Source organism: Eurosta solidaginis, chromosome 5 (genome assembly GCF_040869045.1).
Source record: "Eurosta solidaginis isolate ZX-2024a chromosome 5, ASM4086904v1, whole genome shotgun sequence".
In the NCBI taxonomy this organism is placed as follows: domain Eukaryota; kingdom Metazoa; phylum Arthropoda; class Insecta; order Diptera; family Tephritidae; genus Eurosta; species Eurosta solidaginis.
The window spans coordinates 30,661,996-30,686,385 of record NC_090323.1 but is presented as its reverse complement, the minus strand read 5'-3'; the positions used below and the strand labels follow the sequence as shown (position 1 = coordinate 30,686,385).

Sequence of the window (24,390 nt, the reverse complement as noted above, 5' to 3'; positions counted from 1 at the left end):
TATTCACATCCATTCTCTAATAGAAAAGATATAATACCAATTTGTAGCTTTGAAGATGCCAACACCAATGGACCACCAGAATCACCATCACAAGGTCCAGTACGATTGACAGTGGAAGTACACAACATTCCGGTATCGATATCAGGATATTCTTCAGCACATACTTCGTTCGAGATAACTTTCAAATTTGCAAACTGTAAAACAGGTGAAAACGATGTGGACGTATCAGAGGTATCACCCCATCCATAAGCCACTACAGTTTCATCAACGTAAGTGGGATAGCTTGAAGCACATTTTGGTAGGGACACCGGTTGAATGGCAGCTGAATATTTTACAGCTGGAATTTTGATCAAAGCTATATCATATATAAGAGTTTCCATATCGAATTCGGGATGACCTTTAATGTCACATTTGTCCACCTCCAGGCGTACAATGGGATCTAAGTGATTGATGCTGCCTAAGTATACGATCCCACTAACAGCACTGAAATAGAAAGGATTGACTAGATCTGATTGCGTATGGTCAGCACGTTGTTGGGTGATTAACTTATTAATTTTTCTTTTCGCCAATTGTCTCACACCCCAAAACATACAGTACATATAATTCAAAACTTTCTTTAAAGTACAATGAGCAGCCGTCAACACCCATTCATTGCTTATTAGAGATCCACCACAAAAGCCCCAAATTTCACCATCAAATAACGACAAACCAGAATTACAGCTACCTTTTGCACCATAGACCCCAAGCGTTCACGTTGTGTATTTCTACATCCCCGATTTTAAACGCAGAGGCAATGCATAGTAGGAGCGACAAAGCTATCAACAATTTCATGTTGCTGCTGTTCAAGCAAATTTAGACTGACTAAACCCTAAGCTATTTTGGTTTATTTGTAGTATAGTTAAATATCGTACTATGGGATAGTTTGCAATATTTAGTCATAAATGCATATATTTCGGCAATTCACAGTATATGGGTATTTGGCTACGCAACAAGCGACATTTTTATTTTCTATCCTCGGATAGATTTTAACTTTTCACCTTAACTCCAAAGTTTCAATCGGTCAAGAAAGAACAGAGCAGTGATATTATATATAAAATTCTCGTGTCACAGTGTTTGTGGTTGCATTCCTTTGAAACGGCTCGACACATTTTCATGAATCTTTGTGAACAGCGAACTCTTAATTTTTTTTGACAAATTTTTTACACATACAACCCTCTGGGACTGGGACTGGAAGTAACACTGGGACTTGGGCTGTGACTGAGACTGGGTCTGGGACAGGGGATAACGGATGGATAAGCATAAAAATAGCTAGAGAGAAGAAAAAGGATGGAAGGAGAAAGATACTGAGAAATAGATGGAGCTAGATGAAGCTAGAAAGACGAAGGATAGGGAGCTAGAAAGAAAAAAGGAACGAAAAAGACGGAAAGGAAGAAAGATACGCAGAGAGGGGAGTGAATAAAAGGATAAATAAAAGGGGGAGAGAGTGGGAGGGAGTTTGGTTAGGTTAGGTTGAACTGGCCATCCATGAGGACCTCAATTAGACTGAATGAGTCCGTAGTGTTAGAAGTTTACTTTACGACCAAACTGAAGAAGCCTATCAAAAAATAGGACCTTTGTTATAAATTAACTCTGCCCACTTGGTAAATACTAGAAGGTTTCTAGGACTTATGTCGCTTCCTGCTTCTAAATCTGACAGTTGTATCACTCCAAATAGCTGGAGTCTTAACCTGGCAAGCGCTGGGTACGAGCACAAAACGTACTCGATCGTTTCCTCCTCCAACCCGCACTTTCTACATCTGCTGTCACTGACCAAGCCTAATTTGAAGGCATGTGACGCCAAAAGGCAGTGCCCGGTCGGAATACCCGACATCAGACACAGTCCTCTCCTTTTATTGATATGAGTAACTTTGTTAGTTTAATGTTGTAAGACCTACACATGATCTTCGAGACTTTACAGCCTTGCGCTTGGGTCCACGCCTTTCCCGCTTGGTTGATCATGTACAACTCTCCACTCCTCTTAATCTCGCTCAATCTAAGTGGGACGACTACGGAGAAAGCTTCAGCCTTTTTAACTAGTTCATCCGCTTTTTCATTCCTATCTATTCTCATATGCCCTGGGACCCAATATAGATATATATAATTCTCCTTATGCCGATTCTTTCCTGGGATGGCTTACATTATAGCAGACTTTTTGATGCTGTGCTATGCTAAATTATTTATTTATTTATTTTCTGTTTCTACTGCTTTGGCTACAGCTACTACTGCTGCCTGGAAACCGATACAGGGATCTGGCGGCTTTGGATCTGTTTGTTACCGGATCAACACAGTATACCTCAGGATAAGGCAGGAGGTAGGGAAATTAATGTGATTGGATTTCTGGAATATCGAAACCATCAAATTAAGGACCGGAGTAGGAGTTGAAAAATGTTAGTTTTTCACTATTCCCTCTGTACTTTTTGTTACTCTTACGTGTATGTAGTACATACATATGTATATCTATATGTATTGTAACGATTTTTGGGAAATTCCTGATAATTATACACCTTCTGGAGTCGCTAAACTGTCGAATAAATAACTCCAATATTCAGTATTGCAAAATGGTCTTTAACTATTTAGACTACTTTGTGAGTAGTATTTCACAATTATACTTCACTAATTGCGCGTTTAAATCAAACTGATTAGTGATTTCTTAGCTTGCGCTGCTTTTATACTCTCGGTTACCTCGTCCGTCCATTTCTCCTAAGGTCTAGTCATTTCACGAACAGTTGTATCTCATGCTTGGTTATTTTGCTATATACATGTATATCTGTAGTTTATGCCTTTCTTCTAGCCATATCCGTGTGTATGTGTGAGTAACAACTTCTGGTCTTAGCTGCCGGCTACATATATGTATGTAAATGGAATATTCTTCGTTGCTTGCTTTAACGTGTATGCACACGTACATAAGTGTGGCTGCTTGCTGTTTTTGTTGTTGTGATTATTTACTAACAGCATAGGGATGGGATATATGCTATAGTGGTCCGATCTGGTCAGTTCAGACAAATGATTAATTGGTCACCCAAATATACCAGTTCACCAAATTTTATTGAGATATCTCAACAATTGAGAGACTAGTTTGCGTTCAAACAGACAGACAGACGGACGTACAGACGGATACGGACATGGCTAAACGAACTCAGCTCGTCATCCTGATCATTTCGGTATACTTATTGATGGGTCTATGGCGTCTTTTTTAAGGACTTACAATTTTGAGTTTCGTGACAAACTAAATATACCAATTCATTTTCATGAAAGGTATAGAAACGACAAATATAAGATTTATAATATATGAGCTCATAAAACTTGCAATGTAGACATAATTTCAACAATCAGTAACAGTCACTTGAACTCGCGAAAATATTTATGTATTTAAGCACAGCTGAAAATTAGAAGTCATTTACGTTTTCTTAAATAGAGGCAGCGTTGAGCACCTAGCGATGTTGATAAAATTAAACCCGCTCTTCACAATAATTGCTACTGGAGTATTCCTCGGTTGGTATGGGACAAATCGTACAAATTTTTTTAATTTTGAGGTCTTAACTAAAGAAAAACTATAACTTTTTCAGACAAAGTTTTTAGTGTATTAGGATTGCATGATACATGTGCAAATAAAACCTGCTCTTGAAATATTTATATATGTGCGTGAAAAATAGCAAAAAAAAATCCGTTTGTACGGAACACCAGTAAGTTAGGTGAAAACTTCAGCGAAATTATTAATATTAACAAAAAACAAAAGCAAACGTATTTGGTAGTAGTTGTATCAAGGTTTGTTAAAATACCTAACAAAATTTAAAAACCTTTATTCGAAAAAAATAAATTAAAAATGTTTAAAAATAAACGAGCCTCACCCGTGCGCATCTTGCGCAACCAATATAAAAGTGTCTTATCAAATATCAACAGAAATCAGCTGTTATATTAACTTACAGCTTGCGCTGCCATCTAGCGTATAATATCAACTGCCGGCAGTCAAGTAAAACGTACAGCTTGCGCTGCCATCTAGCGTACAATAGCAACTGCCGGTAATGCAGTGCAAATATTCAACATAGTGCCATAGTACAAATAGATTTCTTTGTGTGCTCACAATCGTTTATTTTTAACAAATTATTTTAACAAAATATAGCTAAACAAACGCACTACGACCAAAATTGCCCAAAGCTCGCTAATATCCCAAATCTCAATCTGCACAACCAAAACTGTATTTATAGATTTGGATTCCAAATAAGAGCGAAAAAGGGATCCGTACATAAAAACAGCAATTAGAAATAATATATCTGATTATTTTTACGGGACACATGTGCACTTTTCAAATTTCGATTTCCTCTACACTATATATCGTGGTGTGCTCCACCTCCCCCAAAAATCATCGCCTCAAGATCCGGACCAAGCAACTTCAAAAATTCAGAAAGAAGTTTTCTCAATTAGAAAACAGTTTTTAAGCGGTGTCGCCCCTCGGCAGTAATTTCGTGTGTATTTCAGCAATAAAAAATTTCTCAGTGAAAATTCATCTGTAGGACCAGTCCCACCAATTTGTAGGAGCACGACGTAAATTAGAAGAGAAACTATGCCTAAATTATCTTCTGGAAATTTACTCCAGTTTACTTATATTCACATATGTACATATTCCAGGTATAGGCTTAGTCCATGTACCGAAATAAAGTGTGTTCATTTTTTCAGCTAATTAATATAAAGGTATAATAAAAGGGTGACTTTAACGCCAGGTTGGGCAAAGAAGGTGTTTTGGCCCTACAGTGGGAAAGTTTAGCCTACACAATGAAACTTTTCCTAACGGACTGAGGCTGATTTACTTTGCCGGTGCTCGAAACATGGTCATATCCAACACGAGGTTCATGCATAAAAGGATACATCAAGCTACATGGCTGTCTCCTGATCGAAATACTCGCAATCAGATCGATGACGTTGTGATAGACGGACGGCATGCCTCCAGTGTTTTAGATGTGCGCACGATCCGAGGACCTAACATCGACTCGGACCATTATCTCGTTGCAGCCAAAATACGCACCCGCCTCAACGCGGCTAAAACCAAGGAACGCTAGACGTCGAAAAGCTTCAATCACAACAGACTGCCAATGATTTCGCAACACGACACTCACACCTTGTGAGCGCGGATTTGGTTCCTATAGTCTCTTTGTTGATCGTAATATCAGTAAGATAACAATTGGCAACAATTGGGTTCACAAATTCCTACTAGGGTTAAAGTTACAAAACATAGTTCAGTGGCAACACCTGTGGCAAACGGTCCAACTGCGTGCATGATGGGTTTGAGAAAATGAGGAGATAAAGAGGAGAACACGATCGATTTCCGCCGAACGGAGCTCTTTCTTTCTGGTTGGAGACATCAAAGTGTGAAGTCGTGATATAAAAAAAAGTTGAATTTTATTTCGATGGTGCACGGTCACCCAAGCCACGCGGTCGTGTAGTATTTTAAAGGAAACTATAAACGGGAACAAAAACCCCGAAGGGCATCGGATGTACCCGTGACAATCAGTGACACCACGGAAAACAATTACAAATTAAAAAAGTTTGAAACTTCATAAAATTTAATGACCATACATTAAAGAAAATACCGCTTTATTAATATCTTATATTAGTAACGGAGCCTAACAACGTCAAAGCGTACGAACAAGTAAAACTAAAAGCAATTGATTTCAAGACAAGGAGTATAAACCAGTTAATTCAAGAGCCACACCAGCACAGCCAATGCAAAAACACTTGTCGTTTATATAAATTTTAATAGTATTACTGCTAATAAATTGTGTATATTTTTGTTGTAATTAAATTAAAAGTTTTGTTTATTACAAAATGATAGCGAAAGTGGGAGCACATGCACTTTCTAATGTTCTCAAAACGATTTCAAGTCTTGCAAAATTCTAGCAGTTAAAACACAATAACCAATCCACAAACTACGTTAGGAAGTTGTATAAGCAAAATAAAAAAAAAAAAAAATTTAAAAAAATGTATTTGATATCACATGAATTAAGATACCCATGCAGTGAAGCAAATATATGAACCATCCTTATCATCACACTCATGCAAAGCAATTATCATTTTATCGTAACTTTCCTAATTGTATTACCAAATATAATTTAAAGGCAAATAAAAGTTCACACTACTAGTAAAGGGCAAAAAAGCTTATTAATCTAAAAGGTATAGGCGCGTAGTATTGTATGCCTATTCAATAATTGTTTTTCTAGCCATAAAAATTAAACACTTGAAAAAACTACGACAGTAGCTGCAGCATGATACAAAGAAAGATTTAATATTAAAATCAAGATTTTAATTGTATTTACTCTTTAACTAGTTGACAAAAAACATCCAAGCAGAGTGCTTACAATTTAGGCGTAAAGTATGAAAAAAGTTTTTGAAATTTATTTTGACCCAAGGAAGTTCGAAAACTCGTTTAAATAAAAACCTATTTGATAAAATTTAAAAAGAAAAAAAAAAAGAAAAGAAGATGTATAGGAATTCAACCATAATTGGTATATTATGAAGTATACATATGTATATACATATGCATGCATATACATACATAAGTAGACTTCAGTCAAAGCTACAAGAAGAATTTGGATAAAGTGTAAGAGAGAAAAAAAATATATATAATATAGACATTTACAAAAACTTAGTGGTAAAATGAAACCAAATTTAATTTAACTTTAAATAAAGTTCTCCATTAGCTTACGTAAAAATAGTTTTTTTGAATAAGAAAAAAAAAGAGGTTTGAAAGTTCGAAAATTTGAAAATTCAAGTAATTAAATTTTGGACGGGTTCAAGGTGGGCATTGAAGGGTTAAAGTAAGAATTAAATCATGAAGTAAGGGTATTTTCATTTTTCTCATTGCAACAAGCAATTACATACAAGAAAAATTCTAATAAGAAATCGAATAGGAAGTAAAAACTTGGTGAGCGAAGAGAGTTTATCTTTTGTTTTAGTTTTCAACGGAGCTCAACGGGCGCCTGTTGACACCGTTGGAGATCATGGTAAGTTCTCTTTGATTGCATTTATATGTGTGTAAGAGTGGAGTTGCGTGGATGAAGAAGGAAAGTAACAAAAAGAAAAAAAAGGCAATGTGTGTTTGTACATTATAATGAGCGCGGTTGCGTTACTCTCCTTCTTTTCTACAACTATTGATAATTTTCATAACTTTGGTCGCTACCACTAGTTAGTTTTTTTCTCTCTTGAGGAATTTTTTTTTTATTATTCCAATTAGAACTTAGTGAGGAGAGCTCTCTATCTCTCAATTAATTTGAGTACGAAGTTTTTTTTCTGAATCGATGCACAAATGAGTGCATATATAAGTAATTATGATTGTTAATAAATCGGCTTATATTGTATTAAGGCGGGTCAGAAATTTAGTTTTAAACTATTAACAACAATGTAAATTAGGAATGAATGCATAGAATAATGCGTATGTATGTAACTTAATTGATAAATGTTCATAATATCCGATTGTATTAGGGAGGCTCGAAAATGTTAATTTAAAGTATGTGAAAAAATGTTCAGCGGGTTTACTAAATTGAAGTAGGATTTAAGTTCGTAATTATAAAAACAAAATTGTTGCTCACGAAATACGTCATTAAAAGTACATAGATCATATCTAGACCCACATAGGTATATATATATATATATATATATATACATATCTACAGGTATAATGAAATATTTAATAAAGATATAAATTGAATTGTACTATTCTAAAATGAATTGGTGCTACATTTTTTTATTTAAAAAGGATGTGAGATGATCTAGGTCTTCGTTCGGCAATGGTTGGGTTTTGGGATTTTTTTTGCTTGTTGCAAGTTACCTCTCAATGGTTGGGTAGGAGGAGAGAAGAGAAGCGGTTTTGTTGCTTCTGTGGTTAGGTCGGCGCAGTTCCAAATTTTCTTCATGTCCGTCTGTCCGTTAATACTGGGTTTTTTTTTAGGGGTTAAAGATTTTTTTTGGATTTTCTGGTTCAATTTTATATGTGCATGATTTTTTTTGTGAAATGGGTAAAGCTTGTACATTAGTGGCAAGCAAGAACCACCCCAATCCGGCGAGCTTAGACCTGGCTAACACTAGCATGCACGCTTCGCCACGTACAAGGCCTCGTCAGAGGTGATCCGTACTTGTTGTACTATCATTTTATCCATAGTTACATCACAAGCGTGACCCCCTATCGTGCGATTTCTTTAATTTGATGTTGGAGAAAATTATACTAGCTGCAGAACTTAACCGCACTGGAACAATATACTATAAAAGCGTGCAAAAAAGCTTATTAATCTAAAAGGTATAGGCGCGTAGTATTGTATGCCTATTCAATAATTGTTTTTCTAGCCATAAAAATTAAACACTTGAAAAAACTACGACAGTAGCTGCAGCATGATACAAAGAAAGATTTAATATTAAAATCAAGATTTTAATTGTATTTACTCTTTAACTAGTTGACAAAAAACATCCAAGCAGAGTGCTTACAATTTAGGCGTAAAGTATGAAAAAAGTTTTTGAAATGTATTTTGACCCAAGGAAGTTCGAAAACTCGTTTAAATAAAAACCTATTTGATAAAATTTTAAAAGAGAAAAAAAAAGAAAAGAAGATGTATAGGAATTCAACCATAATTGGTATATTATGAAGTATACATATGTATATACATATGCATGCATATTAGAGGTTTACGCCGATCACTTTATCGGCGGCGGCGGCGTATGCTCTATTATATACCGGCGGCGGCGTAGGCGGCGCGCCGGCGTACGCCGGTGTTCTTTCTTTAAAAGCTTGATTTTTCTATTTAAAAAAATAATATTTAGGAAAGGTTTTGTTTATATGTATTTAAGGAAATCAACGCGTTGGCCATTTCGGAAAGATCCGGTGTTTTTGCATCAAAATCTCGCAGACTGTTCAGAAATTTTCAGGAGTAGCTCCTTGCGAAGGGATTGTCCCTCGTTCGCATTCTCCAGAGGCTTCGAACCTAACTCTGGTTGTTGTTGTTGTTGTTGTTGTTGTAGCGATTAGGTTACTCCCCGAAGGCTTTGGGGAGTGTTATCGATGTGATGGTCCTTTGTCGGATACAGATCCGATACGCTCCGGTAACACAGCACCATTAAGGTGCTGGCCCGACCATCTCGGGAACGATTTATATGGCCACATTGAACCTTCAGGCCATCCCTCCCTCCCCACCTCCAAGTTCCATGAGGAGCTTGGGGTCGCCAGAGCCTCGTCTGTTAGTGAAACGGGATTCGCCGCTCGAAGGTGAGGTTGACAATTGGGTTGGAGAAGCTATATATTGCGCTACACAACCCCTTGAATCCCCCTAACTCTGGTCTTTGGAATTGGTACTGCTGCGTCTGCTGAAAAGAAATAGAGATACATAAAATAATCAAACTTTTGCCTGTATATCTCGTGCAAAGCGTAGTTTCACCTAGGGTTAACTCCTAATAATCGTCGCGAACACAATTTCTTTAAATCATGTGTCGCTCCTTGGCGGTCACGCATAAAGGCGACTTGGGGTTGCTATGAAGGGTCTATTAATACTCACAACTATCGTGGCACAGGGCGCCTTCAGTTTTTTCGGCTGTTTTTAAGAGCTAAAATTTCCGATGTGCGAACAGTAGGAATCCCTACCACCAGTCGCTACCACGCCTCCTGAGCCTCACACCATATCCCAGTACAGAAGATATAGGACTGCGACCTCGAACTCATACCTTCGTCGCCTTCACTTTCCTAGAAGCTCTAGGTGTAGCCCCGAAGACTTTCCAACGGATGCTTTTGTCGTGCTATGCTGCCGAGCTACACCAGAGAAACGCCATGAAACGTTAGGGAGTGACTATTCGGCCAAGGATTACGCCTTCGAAATCATAAGCAATCTAAGTGGAAGTCATTGCGTAATGGGTGAAAATCCGTATAATCCTCAGGGCATCTACATAATTAAAATTTTACAAACACCCTGGATAAAATTTTTAAAATGTAGACCAAAGATTGCAGACGTTTGTGTTCACAACATTGATTTCAATAGTCTCCGTTAAATCAAATTTAGAATGAAAGTCGACGGATTTTAAGTTGAAAGTTGTTAGCTATTGTTTTCCGGCCTTACGATATAGGAGCTCATTATGGATGACCGCGTAGCTTCAGTTTTCAGACAAGTTCGACTGTCCACTACGTTAGGGTAGTATCACACACGGCCATTAGTTCCACTGTCTTGGGAAAGCTTTTGCTTCACCACTTTGAGTGTTCTTGCGAAGGACAAAACCTCACCTGGTAGATATATGTGCCTACGTATTCACAATTGTAAAAGGAGCCGTAACGTGTAGGTGATATTTAAACTTGGTTGATAGGCTATAATCAATGTGATTCACTCCAAGGGACCAGTTTTGGATAGGGCCGCCAATTTTAGGAAATGTCAAACCTATTGAAGGATGAAGTGTGAAAATCAAAATTAACATTTCAGACGCTATTGTATAGTTTCGCAAATAAACAACAGATGTTTGAATGCAAGACTTAGTGATTTTTCACACCCTTCTCATAAGTACATATATCTTCAACTTAAGTATGAGGTAAGAATAATTTCAAAGGGGTGTTTATGCCCCTAGAACCTACTAAAGGATTTTGCATCACTGATTTCGCTTATTCTTGATGACAATTTAAAAACATGTTCGCCTTGGGTCATTTTATTTGAATTAATTGTTCATTATTAATTTTTTCAAAAATGCAAAGTGAGCATATAAATTTATTATATAACTTTTCTTTTAGTATTTTGTTTTAATAACTTGCTGAATTGGGTGATGGAAAGTCCGTGTTAAGCTGACATCGAAAGCGCCTGCTATTTTAAATAGCTTTTGAATAGTTATAAAGGGTTAAATTTCGCAATTAGTTTCTTATAACTGGCAGTGATGCGCATCCGTTGATACCACTTTCGACCATATCCGACAAATTTTCAACATGAACAATAAATGGCCTAAACAGCCTTAAACGAGTAGAAAATATAGTAACGCGCCGGACGCCGCGCGGCCACGCCGATATTTTTGACATTCGGCGGCGGCGTGCGAAAAACGCCCAAAATCGGCGGCGGCGGCGGCGTTTATCGGCGGCGTATATCTCTAATGCATATACATACATAAGTAGACTTCATAGTCAAAGCTACAAGAAGAATTTGGATAAAGTGTAAGAGAGAAAAAAAATATATATAATATAGACATTTACAAAAACTTAGTGGTAAAATGAAACCAAATTTAATTTAACTTTAACTAAAGTTCTCCACTAGCTTACGTAAAAATAGTTTTTGTGAATAAGAAAAAAAAAGGGGTTTGAAAGTTCGAAAATTTGAAAATTCAAGTAATTAAATTTTGGACGGGTTCAAGGTGGGCATTGAAGGGTTAAAGTAAGAATTAAAACATGAAGTAAGGATATTTTCATTTTTCTCATTGCAACAAGCAATTACATACAAGAAAAATTCTAATAAGAAATCGAATAGGAAGTAAAAACTTGGCGAGCGAAGAGAGAGTTTATCTTTTGTTTTAGTTTTCAACGGAGCTCAACGGGCGCCTGCTGACAACGTTGGAGATCATGGTAAGTTCTCTTTGATTGCATTGTCTCTTATTTATGTTGATACCTTTTATATGTGTGTAAGAGTGGAGTTGCGTGGATGAAGAAGGAAAGTAACAAAAAGAAAAAAAAAGGCAATGTGTGTTTGTACATTATAATGAGCGCGGTTGCGTTACTCTCCTTCTTTTCTACAACTATTGATAATTTTCATAACTTTGGTCGCTACAACTAGTTAGTTTTTTTCTCTCTTGAGAAATTTTTTTTTATTATTCCAATTAGAACTTAATGAGGAGAGCTCTCTATCTCTCAATTAATTTGAGTACGAAGTTTTTTTCTGAATCGATGCACAAATGAGTGCATATATAAGTAATTATGATTGTTAATAAATCGGCTTATATTGTATTAAGGCGGGTCAGAAATTTAGTTTTAAACTATTAACAACAATGTAAATTAGGAATGAATGCATAGCATAATGCGTATGTATGTAACTTAATTGATAAATGTTCATAATATCCGATTGTACTAGGGAGGCTCGAAAATGTTAATTTGAAGTATGTGAAAAAATGTTCAGCGGATTTACTAAATTGAAGTAGGATTTAAGTTCGTAATTATAAAAACAAAATTGTCGCTCACGAAATACGTCATTAAAAGTACATAGATCATATCTAGACCCACATAGGTATATATGTATATATATACATATCTACAGGTCTAATGAAATATTTAATAAAGATATAAATTGAATTGTACTATTCTAAAATGAATTGGTGCTAGATTTTTTTATTTAAAAAGGATGTGAGGTGATCTAGGTCTTCGTTCGGCAATGGTTGGGTTTTGGGATTTTTTTTGCTTGTTGCAAGTTACCTCTCAATGGTTGGGTAGGAGGAGAGAAGAGAAGCGATTTTGTTGCTTCTGTGGTTAGGTCGGTGCAGTTCCAAATTTTCTTCATGTCCGTCTGTCCGTTAATACTGGGGAGTTTTTTTTTTAGGGGTTAAAGATTTTTTTGTGGATTTTCTGGTTCATTTTTTTTTTGTGTGCATTTTTTTTGTGAAATGGGTAAATCTTGTACATTAGTGGCAAGCAAGAACCACCCCAATCCGGCGAGCTTAGACCTGGCTAACACTAGCATGCACGCTTCGCCACTTACAAGGCCTCGTCAGAGGTGATCCGTACTTGTTGTACTATCATTTTATCCATAGTTACATCACAAGCGTGACCCCCTATCGTGCGATTTCTTTAATTTGATGTTGGAGAAAATTATGCTAGCAGCAGAACTTAACCGCACTGGAACAATATACTATAAAAGCGTGCAATTACTGGCATATGTTGATGACATTGATATCATCGGCCTAAACACCCGCGCTGTTAGTTCTGCTTACTCCAAACCGGAAAAAGAAGCGGTAAAGATGGGTTTGATGGTGAATGAGGACAAAACGAAGTACCTGCTGTCATCGAGCAAAGAGTCAGCGCGCATTGGCAACCACGCTACTGTTGGCAGCAATAATTTCGAAATAGTAAAAGACTTCGTTTATTTGGGAACCAGCATCAACACTAGCAACAACATCAGCACTGAAATCCAGCGAAGAATCGATCTTGCCAATAAATGCTACTTTGGACTAGGTAGGCAATTGAAAAGTAAAGTCCTCTCGGCGAACGAAAATCATACTCTACAAGTCACTTATCGTACCCGTCCTGCTATATGGGGCAGAAGCATGGACCATGACAACAGCAGATGAAGCGGCTTTGGGAGTGTTCGAGAGAAAAGTTCTTCGAAAGATTTATGGACCTCTACGCGTTGGCGATGGCGAGTACCGAAGAAGATTTAATGATGAGCTGTACGAGCTATACGCAGACATCAACATAGTCCAGCGAATTAAAACCCAGCGGCTGCGCTGGCTAGGCCATTTTATGCGAATGAAATATGATGCTCCGGCCATCCACTCCGTTGGAAAGACCAGGTTGAAAACGATTTAAACTCCCTTGGTGTGACCAATTGGCGCCGGTTGGCGGAGCGAAGGAACGACTGGCGCGCCTTGTTGGACGGCCATAACCGTTTAGACGGTTAAGCGCCAATTAAGTAAATAATAATAAAAGGGTTGCTAAGGAGTTTTTGAGAACTATTTGATTTTTCAATTAAATTTTCTATACCATTTTTTTTTTTTTTTATTTAAAAAAATACTAATTTTAAATTCTTCCACTTAAGTACACATTTAAAATATAATAGCATTGAAAATTAATAAGGAGAGCAGTTCAAAAATCGTCGAAAATTAACGATGATTTTCCATGGAATGCCCCTTACTATTGACTTTGTCATTGTACTTCTAAGCCAGATTTTTATTCGCCACACGTAAGCAAAATACGTTTAAGCACTAGCGGTCGTGGCTACCAATGTGCCAAATATGAAATAAACACTCAAAAAATACTTTCTCAGAAGATAAACATTCTCTGCACCATTTAGTTAACTATCGCGCACTAAGTACTTCAATTTCGAGAAAAAACGTGCTTTTGCGGTTATGCCAAGAAGCCAGATATATAATATGCAAGGGTGCCGTGATGACTCAACCCTGTCAGATTAATTATTATTTATAATTTATACTTATAATTAGTAATTTTGAGGTCAATATGTTTTAGAAACACAAGCACTTTTTTCCATTAAGCTCAAGTCCCGTATTTGTTTGAATCCAATTCAAGTAGGAAGTGACACGAGCATGTCCACTTGGGTAACCATCTTCACATCCATTCGGTGAATGAAAAGATATAATACCAATTTGTATGTTTGAAGAAAATAACACCAATGGACCACCAGAATCACCATGACAAACTCCAATACGATTGACAGTGGAAGTAAACAACATTCCGGTATCGATATCAGAATATCTTTCAGCACATTCTTCGTTCGAGATCACTTTCAAATAGGCAAACTGTAAAACAGGTGAAAGCGATGTGGTTTTATCAGAGGTAGGACCCCATCCAGAAGCCACTACAGTTTCATCAATGTAAGTGGGATAGCTTTCAGCACATTTTGGTAGGGTCACCGGTTGAATGGCAGATGAAAGTTTTACAGCTGGAATTTTGATCAAAGCTATATCATTTATCTTGGTTTGCGTATCGTATTCGGAATGACCTTTAATGTCACATTTGTCCACCTCCAGGCGTACTTTGCCATCTAAGTAATTGATGCTGCCTAAGTATACGGTCCCACTAACAGCACTGAAATTGAAAGGATTGACTAGATCAGATTGCGCATGGACAGTACGTTGTTGGGTGATTAACTTATTAATTTTTCTTTTCGCCAATTGTCTCACACTCTAAAAAATACAGTACATATAATTCAAAACTTACTTTAAAGTACAATGAGCAGCCGTCAGCACCCATTTTTTGCTTATTAGAGATCCACCACAAAAGAGAGTAATTTCCCCATCAAATAACGCCAAACCAGCTTGATAAGGAAATTCATTAGCAGAAGCCGTTTCACCATTTGCTATACGTGGACTTACAGCTAATTTTTGCACCATAGACCCCAAGCGTTCACGTTGTGTATATCTAGGTCCCCGATTTTCAAACGCCGAGGCCATGCATAGTAGGAGCGACAAATCTATGAAAAATTTCATGTTGCTGCTGTTCAAGCAAATTTAGACTGACGAAAGCATAGGCTGTTTGGGTTTATTTATAGTAGAGTTCAATAGCGTGCTATGGGATAGTATGCATTATTTTCTCATGAATGCATATATTTCGGTAAATCCCCTATTTATGGGTATTTGGCTGCGCAACAAACGAGATTTTTATTTTCTATCGATTACGGATACTTCGGACAGATTTTAACTTTTCACCTTAACTCCAACGTTTCAATCGGTCAAGAAAGAATAGAACAGTGATCTTATTGTGGCGAATATTAGCATCACTATGCTGTAAGTAAATATTCACAACAACAAAAATAGCAAGCAGCTACACTTATGTACAATGCAACGAAGAATATTCAGTACACATAACCAGCAGCTTGAAGCAGAGAGATTATTTCACATACATTCATATATGTAGCCGGCAGTTAAGACCAGAAGTTGTTACTCACACATACACACGGATATGGCTAGAAGAAAGGCATAAACTACAGATATACATGTATATAGCTAAATAACTAAGAATGAGATACAACTGTTCTAGAAGCGTCCTAAGGTTAAACGGGCGAACGAGGTAACCGAGAGTATAACTGCAGCGCAAGTTGAAGAATCAGTAATAAGTTTGATTTAAACACGCTATTAGTTGTGAAATGACCAAGTGAAGTATAATTATACTCCCAAATCAGTCTAAATAAAGAACATTTTGCAATACTGAATATTGGAGTTATTTATTCGCCAGTTGAGCGATTCGAACGTTAGCAAAAATGCATAATTATCAGGAACTCCCCAAAATTCGTTACAATTGTTGTCAGAAGAGGAATTGTTGAATAAATTCCAGAGGAGAACAAGTACATGGCTATGTTAAGTGATTTGAAGATCCAGCAACTGAAAAAGGAGTTTGAAGCCCATGGATTGAATACTACTTTCAATAAATCCGAGCTAGAAACACGACTAAATGAATCTATGGAATTGGAAGGAATCGACGTTCATGAACACTCTTTTCATCCTTATGTGGAAGAGTCGGCGACTAAAATGGTCATATGTCAGCACAGCTAGAAGTACAGGAGACACGTATAAAGGGCTAATTAATGGTGACTTATAACCATAAAAACATAACCAGATAAAACAGCTGATCGAACCTACCTTATGGAAATCAATGTAATCGATTAATGGTGCCATACCATAACGCTAACGCCATAACCATACCATAGCCAACCAATTGGTTTTTGGTTTTTCGCCATATCCATAACCTAAAAATATTTGAGTTGGTGAATTTATTAACTTTTTGTGTATTTTTATACTCAGTTGAGCAGAGCTCACAGAGTATATTAACTTTGATTGGATAACGGTTGGTTGTACAGGTATAAAGGAATCGAGATAGATATAGACTTCCATATATCAAAATCATCAGTATCGAAAAAAAATTTGATTGAGCCATGTCCGTCCGTCCGTCCGTTAACACGATAACTTGAGTATGTAGGTTCCTGAGCACTCATCTCAGATCGCTATTTAAAATGAACGATATCGGAATATAACCACGCCCACTTTTTCGATATCGAAAATTTCGAAAAATCGAAAAAGTGCGATAATTCATTACTAAAGACGGATAAAGCGATGAAACTTGGTAGGTGGGTTTTAAAATAAGGTAATTTAGAAGTTTTGCAAACTGTAATTTGGCAGTCGTTGAAGATATCATAATGAAATTTGGCAGGAACGTTACTTGTATGTATGCTTTATAAAAATTAGCAAAATCGGCGAGAATTTTTTTAAAGTGAAATTTTTACAAAAAATTTAATATCTTTACAGTATATAAGTAAATTATGTCAACATTCAACTCCAGTAATGATATGGTGCAACAAAATACAAAAACAAAAGAAAATTTCAAAATGGGCGTGGCTCCGCGCTTTTTCATTTGATTTGTCTAGGATACATTTAATGCCATAAGTCTAACAAATATTTACCAATCCTTGTGAAATTTGGTAGGCGCTTAGATTCTAGGACTATAACTGTTTTCTGTGAAAAAGGGCGAAATCGGTTGAAGCCACGCCCAGTTTTTATACACAGTAGATCGTCCGTCCTTCCGCTCGGCCGTCAACACGATAACTTGAGCAAAAATCGATATATCTTTACTAAACTCAGTTCACATAATTATCTGAACACACTTTGTATTGGTATAAAAAATGGCCGAAATCCGACTATGACCACGCCCACTTTTTTGATTTCGAAAATTACGAAAAATAAAAAAATGCCATAATTCTATACCAAATACGAAAAAAGGGATGAAACATGGTAATTTCATTGGTTTATTGGCGCAAAATATAACTTTAGAAAAAAACTTTGTAAAATGGGTGTGACACCTACCATTATTAAGTAAAAGAAAATGAAAAAGTTCTGCAGGGCGAAATCGAAAGCCCTTGGAATCATGGCAGGAATACTGTTCGTGGTATTACATATATAAAAAATTAGCGGTACCCGACAGATGATGTTCTGGGTCATCCTGGTCCACATTTTGGGCGAAATCTCGAAAACGCTTTCACATATACAACTACCACCACTCCCTTTTAAAATTGTTATTAATACCTTTAATTTGACACCCATATTGTACAAACACATTATAGAGTCACCCCTAGTCCACCTTTATGACGATATATCGAAAAGGCGTCCACCTATAGAACTAAGGCCCACTCCCTTTTAAAATACTCATTATCACCTTTCGTTTGATACTCATAATGTACAAACGCATTCTAGAGTGAACCCTGGTCCACCTTTATAACGATATCCCGAAAAGGCGTCCACCTATAGAACTAAAGCCCACTCCCTTTTAAAATACTCATTAACACCTTTCATTTGATACCCATATCGTACAAACAATTTCTAGAGTCACCCCTGGTCCACCTTTATATCGATATTTCGAAAAGGCGTCCACCCATAGAACTAAGGCACTCCCTTTTAAAATACTCATTATCACCTTTCGTTTGATACCCATATTGTATAAACGCATTTTAGAGTCATCCCTGGTCCACCTCTATGGCGATATCTCGAAAAGGCGTCCACCTATAGAACTAAGGCCCACTCCCTTTTAAAATACTCATTAACACCTTTCATTTGATACCCATATCGTACAAACAAATTCTAGAGTCACCCCTGGTCCACCTTTATATCGATATTTCGAAAAGGCGTCCACCCATAGAACTAAGGCCCACTCCCTTTTAAAATACTCATTAACACCTTTCATTTGATACCCATATCGTACAAACAAATTCTAGAGTCACCCCTGGTCCACCTTTATATCGATATTTCGAAAAGGCGTCCACCCATAGAACTAAGGCCCTCTCCCTTTTAAAATACTCATTAACACCTTTCGTTTGATACCCATATTGTATAAACGCATTCTAGAGTCATCCCTGGTCCACCTGTTTGGCGATATCTCGAAAAGGCGTCCACCTATAAAACTAAGGCCCACTCCCTTTTAAAATACTCATTAACACCTTTCATTTGATACCCATATCGTACAAACAAATTCTAGAGTCACCCTTGGTCCACATTTATGGCGATATCTCGAAAAGGCGTCCACCCATAGAACTAAAGCCCACTCCCTTTTAAAATACTCATTAACACCTTTCATTTGATACCCATATCGTACAAACAATTTCTAGAGTCACCCCTGTCCACCTTTATGGCGATATCTCGAAAAGGCATCCACCTATAGAACTGAGGCCAACGCCCTTTTAAAAAACTCATTAACACCTTTCTTTTGATACCCATATCGTACAAACAAATTCTAGAGTCAACCCTGGTCCACCTTTATGGCGATATCTCGAAAAGGCGTTCACCTATAGAACTAAGGCCCACTCCCTTTTAAAATATTCATTAACACCTTTCATTTGATACCCATATCGTACAAACAACACATTCCAGGGTTACCCTAGGTTCATTTTCCTACATAGTGATTTTCCCTTATTTTGTCTCCATAGCTCTCAACTGAGTATGTAATGTTCGGTTACACCCGTACTTAGCCTTCCTTACTTGTTTATTTATTGTTTTGGATACGTTTTGACTAAGAGACTTATTTTTTGTGGAATATGTTTGTAATTTTTTACGTTTTCTTCATTTTTATGAAATTTTCACGATTTTTAGGTTAAGGCACCATTAATCGATCACATTGGAGATGGATATGGATATGGGTATGGTTACGACTATGGCGTTAGGGTTAAGGAAGTTTAATTTGGCCTTAACATTGAAGATTGGAGCACAAGAAACGCGTATTTCAGATATTTCGACACAAATTACATCCAAGATGGAAACACGACTGGAAGAACAAAAGATATAGATGGCCGAGCAGTTGAAAGCACAAGAGAATCGTATATTCTGACAGCTGTTAGAACAGGAAGTAAGGGTATCATCAAAACTGGAAGCGCAGGATGCAAAAATCTGTCAATTTCAGGCAGAAGTCGATGATTTAAAAGGACGAGTGCAGGAGTTGCAGCTAAATCGCACAGCAGTTTCAGTGAGTAGTCCAAAGGTAAAAACATCATCCTTTGACGGTTCTGTTCCTTTCTGGGTCTTTAAGCCACAGTTTGAGAAGACTGCAGCAGCGAACAACTGGAATGCTGAAGATAAAGTTGCTGCTCTATTCGTAGCATTGAAGGGGCCGAATATATACCAAATAGAATTGCAAAAGCTCTACCAAAAAGCTAATGAGGCTTTGCAGGAGTTTGCGTCAGAAGTCGAAAGGCTTGCACATTTGGCGAATGCCGACACACCCGTGGAATATACCGAAGAGGTAAAAATTCAGAGCTTTATCCATGGAATACGGGATGTTGAACGACATACACAAACCCAAAGCCTACATTCGCAGAAACGGTATAACATGCGTTGACTCAGGAAACTGCCTCACTATTCGGTAAACCAGCATACAAAGCTCATCGTGTGGAAGTAGAAAAGCCAGATTGTGTAGACACAATTCTGGAAGCACTGAAGGGATCACAACAGAAAAATTCCGGAGTTATGAAATGTTTCAAGTGCGGCATCCCAGGTCACATTGCACGTCATTGCAGCATTATTCTAGATTCAGATGCGAGTGGATATGCTATAGGAGGTGTTTTGTCACAACTGGTCGATGGACAGGAGAAAGTAGTTGCATATTACAGCCGATCAATTGTAAAACCAGAGAGGAGCTATTGCGTTACACGGAGAGAGCTGTTGGCATTGGTATAGTGCATTAAACATTTTCACAAGTACCTCTACGGGCAGCATAGAAGGCATATTCGTGAAACGTCTAGACCTTAGGAGAAATGGGCGAACAAAGTAATCGACAGTATAAAAGCAGCGCAAGCTGAGGAATCAGTAATCAGTTTGATTTAAACACGCTATTAGTGAAGTATAATTGTGAAGTACTACTCCCAAAGTAGGCTAAATAAAGACCATTTTGCAATACTGAATATTTGAGTTATTTATTCGACAGTTCAGCGATTCGAACGTTAGCAGAAGGTGTATAATTACCAGGTACTTCCCAAAATTCGTTACAGTAGTTTCGAGTAAGGCAATTTTAATGTTGACCAGTGTTATTCGTTCTAGAGAATTTTTTTTGTACGAAATGAAGAATAATAGCACAAAATCCAAAAAATATGGAAAAAGTCTAGTTGAGGTCGACTGCTAATACTCTACCAAAACTATCGAGGGAGGTTTCAAACGACGCGTCTTGACGTCAATATTAATAATCCGAAGGCGGAAAATAAAAATGTTAACTCTTTTAAAAGATATTAACGAAAAACCAAAAAAATACCCGCGGGTCCTTCCGACCCGGGGTGGGATCCATAGTAGTTTTGCGCAGAATACCTTTCTGCATTGGCGGCCTTCGGCCGCGCTTTTAAAAAATTACCCTGGGTGAGTCCAACACCGGTTTGGAGACCAAAACTATATCCGCGCACATCACTTATGTTCACAATTTTTTTTTGGGTACACCAACATTACAACAACCACATGAAAATAGCCAACTTCAACTGCAAATATCTCCCGACAGAGATACAATTTTTCTTTTCTGCCTTCGGATTATTGTTGTCGAGGTCAATACTCGTCTTTTTGACACCTTTGGTAGCGTATTAGCAGTCGACCCCTCAACTTTTACTAAAAAGATATGCGAGTAGTAACAGCCTAAAAACAAACATTTCGTACACCCATTTTCATATAGCTTTTCGATGGCGTGATTTTTGACTTAGGCTGTTATGATTTGTGACCACAGATATATAAGCCATTGAGAACTGGCATGTTTTAACTATTTATATTATTTCATTTAAGTTACAATATATTTCACATAGAAAGTAATATAAATCCTCCAGCTTTCGATCCAAATGTGTTTTTTCAAAAATTTAGTGCACCCTGCCCAACTATGTGGGTGGATTATATAAATAGTTTTTAAATTACTAGAGTAAATATTTTAGGTTCTCTAAGATTTGTTTCGAATTATTTGAGTCAAGATGTGGGAAATTGAGGAAATTTTTTCGAATTTATATGGGTAATTTCAAAGAGACTAGTACTAGACTGCATAGTGAAATGTTGAAATGTCTAGGTGTGACTGTTTCTAACTGTGCGGGAACACTAGGAATTTAAAGCGAAAATATAATGATAAAACTACTAAGTAGCGGAACATTCACTATCAGGCTCCTTTGTATAGCGTAAGGGCCGTGTTCATCATCTTCAGCTAGCTACTTATCTATAAGTTATGAACGTTTTGGCTGTTTTCATGCTAACTGAAGCTTCGCGTCTTAGTTAAGTGCAAGGAAAAAGTGTAAAAGAAATCAGCTGTTTCGCTAGTTTTTGTATATTTTCAATGGATTTTTCCGATATGTGCAACGAAATATTCACAATATCGATTAAACCCGGGGATGATCACCCTGCGGCGAGTGGGGGAGGGTCCCTCCTTTTTCCAAGAATCCACCCCACCCACCAGAGACTTATAAAATGTATGAAAATTGCCATGAACTACCCAAAATGGTGCCACCAGGTGGTAAAATATTTGTAAATAAAAAAGTACACAATTAATTTTACAGCTTATTTATTGGCAATTTCAGTTTTAATAACCAATCATCCAATTTTTTATTTCTTTGTTGTTTTTAATTTAAATTTTTTAAGAAAACAGCGCGGCAGGCTCGGTTTATTATAAATCCTCTTATGATATTAAATTTTTCTATGATCAAAAAAGCCGCAGGCAGAAATTTCCAAATTTTCATTTGTTATTTATTCCTAATTTTTAGTTTTGTGAAATCTAATTTTTTTTATGAACGAAAACTGCGCAGACGAAAAAAAGTGCTGGTGTTTCTAAAACATATTGACCTCAAAATTACTAATTATAAGTATAAATTATAAATAATAATTAATCTGACAGGGTTGAGTCATCACGGCACCCTTGCATATATATCTGGCTTCTTGGCATAACCGAAAAAGCACGTTTTTCTCGAAATTGAAGTACTTAGTGCGCGATAGTTAACTAAATGGTGGAGAGAATGTTTATCTTCTGAGAAAGTTTTTTTTTAGTGTTTATTTCATATTTGGCACATTGGTAGCCACGACCGCTAGTGCTTAAACGTATTTTGCTTGCGTGTGCGAATAAAAATCTGGCTTAGAAGTACAATGACAAACTCAAAAGTAAGGGGCATTCCATGGAAAATCGTTAATTTTCGACGTTTTTTGATTTGCTCTCCTTATTAATTTTCAATGCTAATATATTTTAAATGTGTACTTAAGTGGAAGAATTTAAAATTAGTATTTTTTTTAAATAAAACAAAAAAAATGGTATAGAAAATTTAATTGAAAAATCAAATAGTTCTCAAAAACTACTTAGCAACCCTTTTATTATTACTTACTTACTTAATTGGCGCTTATGTTGTTGTTAGTGTTGATACTGGTTCCCAAATAAACGAAATCTTTTACTATTTCGAAATTTTGGCTGCCAACAGTAGCGTGGTTGCCAAGGCGCGTATGCGTGACGCTTTGCTCGATGACAGCAGGTACTTCGTTTTGTCCTCATTCACCATCAAACCCATCTTTACCGCTTCTTTTTTCGGTTTGGAGTAAGCAGAACTAACAGCGTGGGTGTTTAGGCCGATGATATCAATGTCATCAGCATATGCCAGTAATTGCACGCTTTTATAGTATATTGTTCCAGTGCGGTTAAGTTCTAGTGGAACTAGCCTTGCTATTTTCCATAGTTCGGGAATAATAAAGGTCTTCAACGAAATGTGTATTAGATAGCTTACTCCGTTATCGCTAAGGAATTTTAGGACTGCCACGGCTATACCATCTTGGCTTATTTATTCAGAGGATTTGACCTTTTTAACGAGTTCTTCAACCTCTGTGGGAGTGATAGTAATTTCGCTTGCTCGAATAATAATTTGTTCGACGTTTAGCTTCTAAGCACGCAGGAAAAGCGTGGACTGAAACACGGGCCCCAAAATATCTAATATTATGTGCAAATCCTACGACGTTAGACACACAAAGTTGCTCATATCTCTAAGGAGACAAGACTTAAGGACCACGATTGGCATACTAAGCATATAAGTTAGGCCTCGTCAGTAAAAGCAGATGTAGGAAGGACGAACTGCAGGAATAAACAATTGAGCACGTTCTATGTGTCATGCGCTAGAGAGTTCAAGGCTCCAGATACTAGAGGCGACAGAGTTGCCAGATCTCGAAGCAGCAATTAAGCTGGGTCCCAGAAACTTTTTGTATTTCCCAAAGGTACGGAGTTATTCCTAAGCATAAGTCCTGTTGCCTAATTGGGGGTTTTCCGTTTGGTCGTCAAACAAGTTCTGGTAACACTATGGACACTTTCAGTCTATGAGGGGTCTTTATTGCCCGACCAGTTCAACCTAACCCAAACAGCGTCTAAGTCAGAAATTAAGTTGTTGCTGCTGCTTTAATCTCTGGATAGTTGTTTATGTGTCCGCCTAGGGATGTTTTTGTTCTTCTTGTTTCGAACTTACCTATTCAGTCTTAAATGGTAAAGCTAAAGTCGTTATTTCAAATCCCAAAACATTTCGGTATTAAGAATTCAATGTAAGTATTATGTTAACAACAGAGTGATGTCAATTGTGTAATTCTAACTAATGTGTTAATGTTTGTTTTGTTTTATATCATATTTTATGATAAATATACAGTCTCCCTGATGAAGATGAAAAAATTGCATCGAAACGCGTAGGAGGA

General features: G+C 37.1%; 2 protein-coding genes across 11 annotated transcripts in view; both read right to left on the bottom strand.

The window, feature by feature from the left end:
- The window catches only part of LOC137253521 (uncharacterized), a 422,466-nt gene that overhangs the window by 282,678 nt on the left and 115,398 nt on the right, over nucleotides 1–24,390 (bottom strand). Inside the window, exon 3 of one of the 10 annotated variants that reach the window (XM_067790600.1) lies at nucleotides 16,333–16,439. The exons of the other annotated variants lie outside the window; for them this stretch is intronic. The gene's annotated coding sequence lies outside the window, so the exon portion shown is untranslated. The remainder of the gene's footprint in view (nucleotides 1–16,332; nucleotides 16,440–24,390) is intronic. 10 annotated transcript variants of the gene reach the window in all.
- Nucleotides 13,792–15,183, bottom strand: LOC137252608 (collagenase-like). The gene is made up of 2 exons (XM_067788581.1): nucleotides 14,915–15,183; nucleotides 13,792–14,782 (listed from the first exon to the last, which is right to left on the bottom strand). Exons 1-2 carry the CDS (start codon nucleotides 15,181–15,183, stop codon nucleotides 14,200–14,202), a joined length of 852 nt encoding a protein of 283 aa, XP_067644682.1. The 3' UTR covers nucleotides 13,792–14,199.

Coding starts and splice junctions, on each gene's coding strand:
- LOC137252608 (XM_067788581.1), bottom strand. CDS start 15,183: ATGAAATTTTTCATAGATTTGTCGCTCCTACTATGCATGGCCTCGGCG. Junction 14,783..14,914: donor GCTGCTCATTGTACTTTAAA/GTAAGTTTTGAA, acceptor TTTCAATTTCAG/TGCTGTTAGTGGGACCGTAT.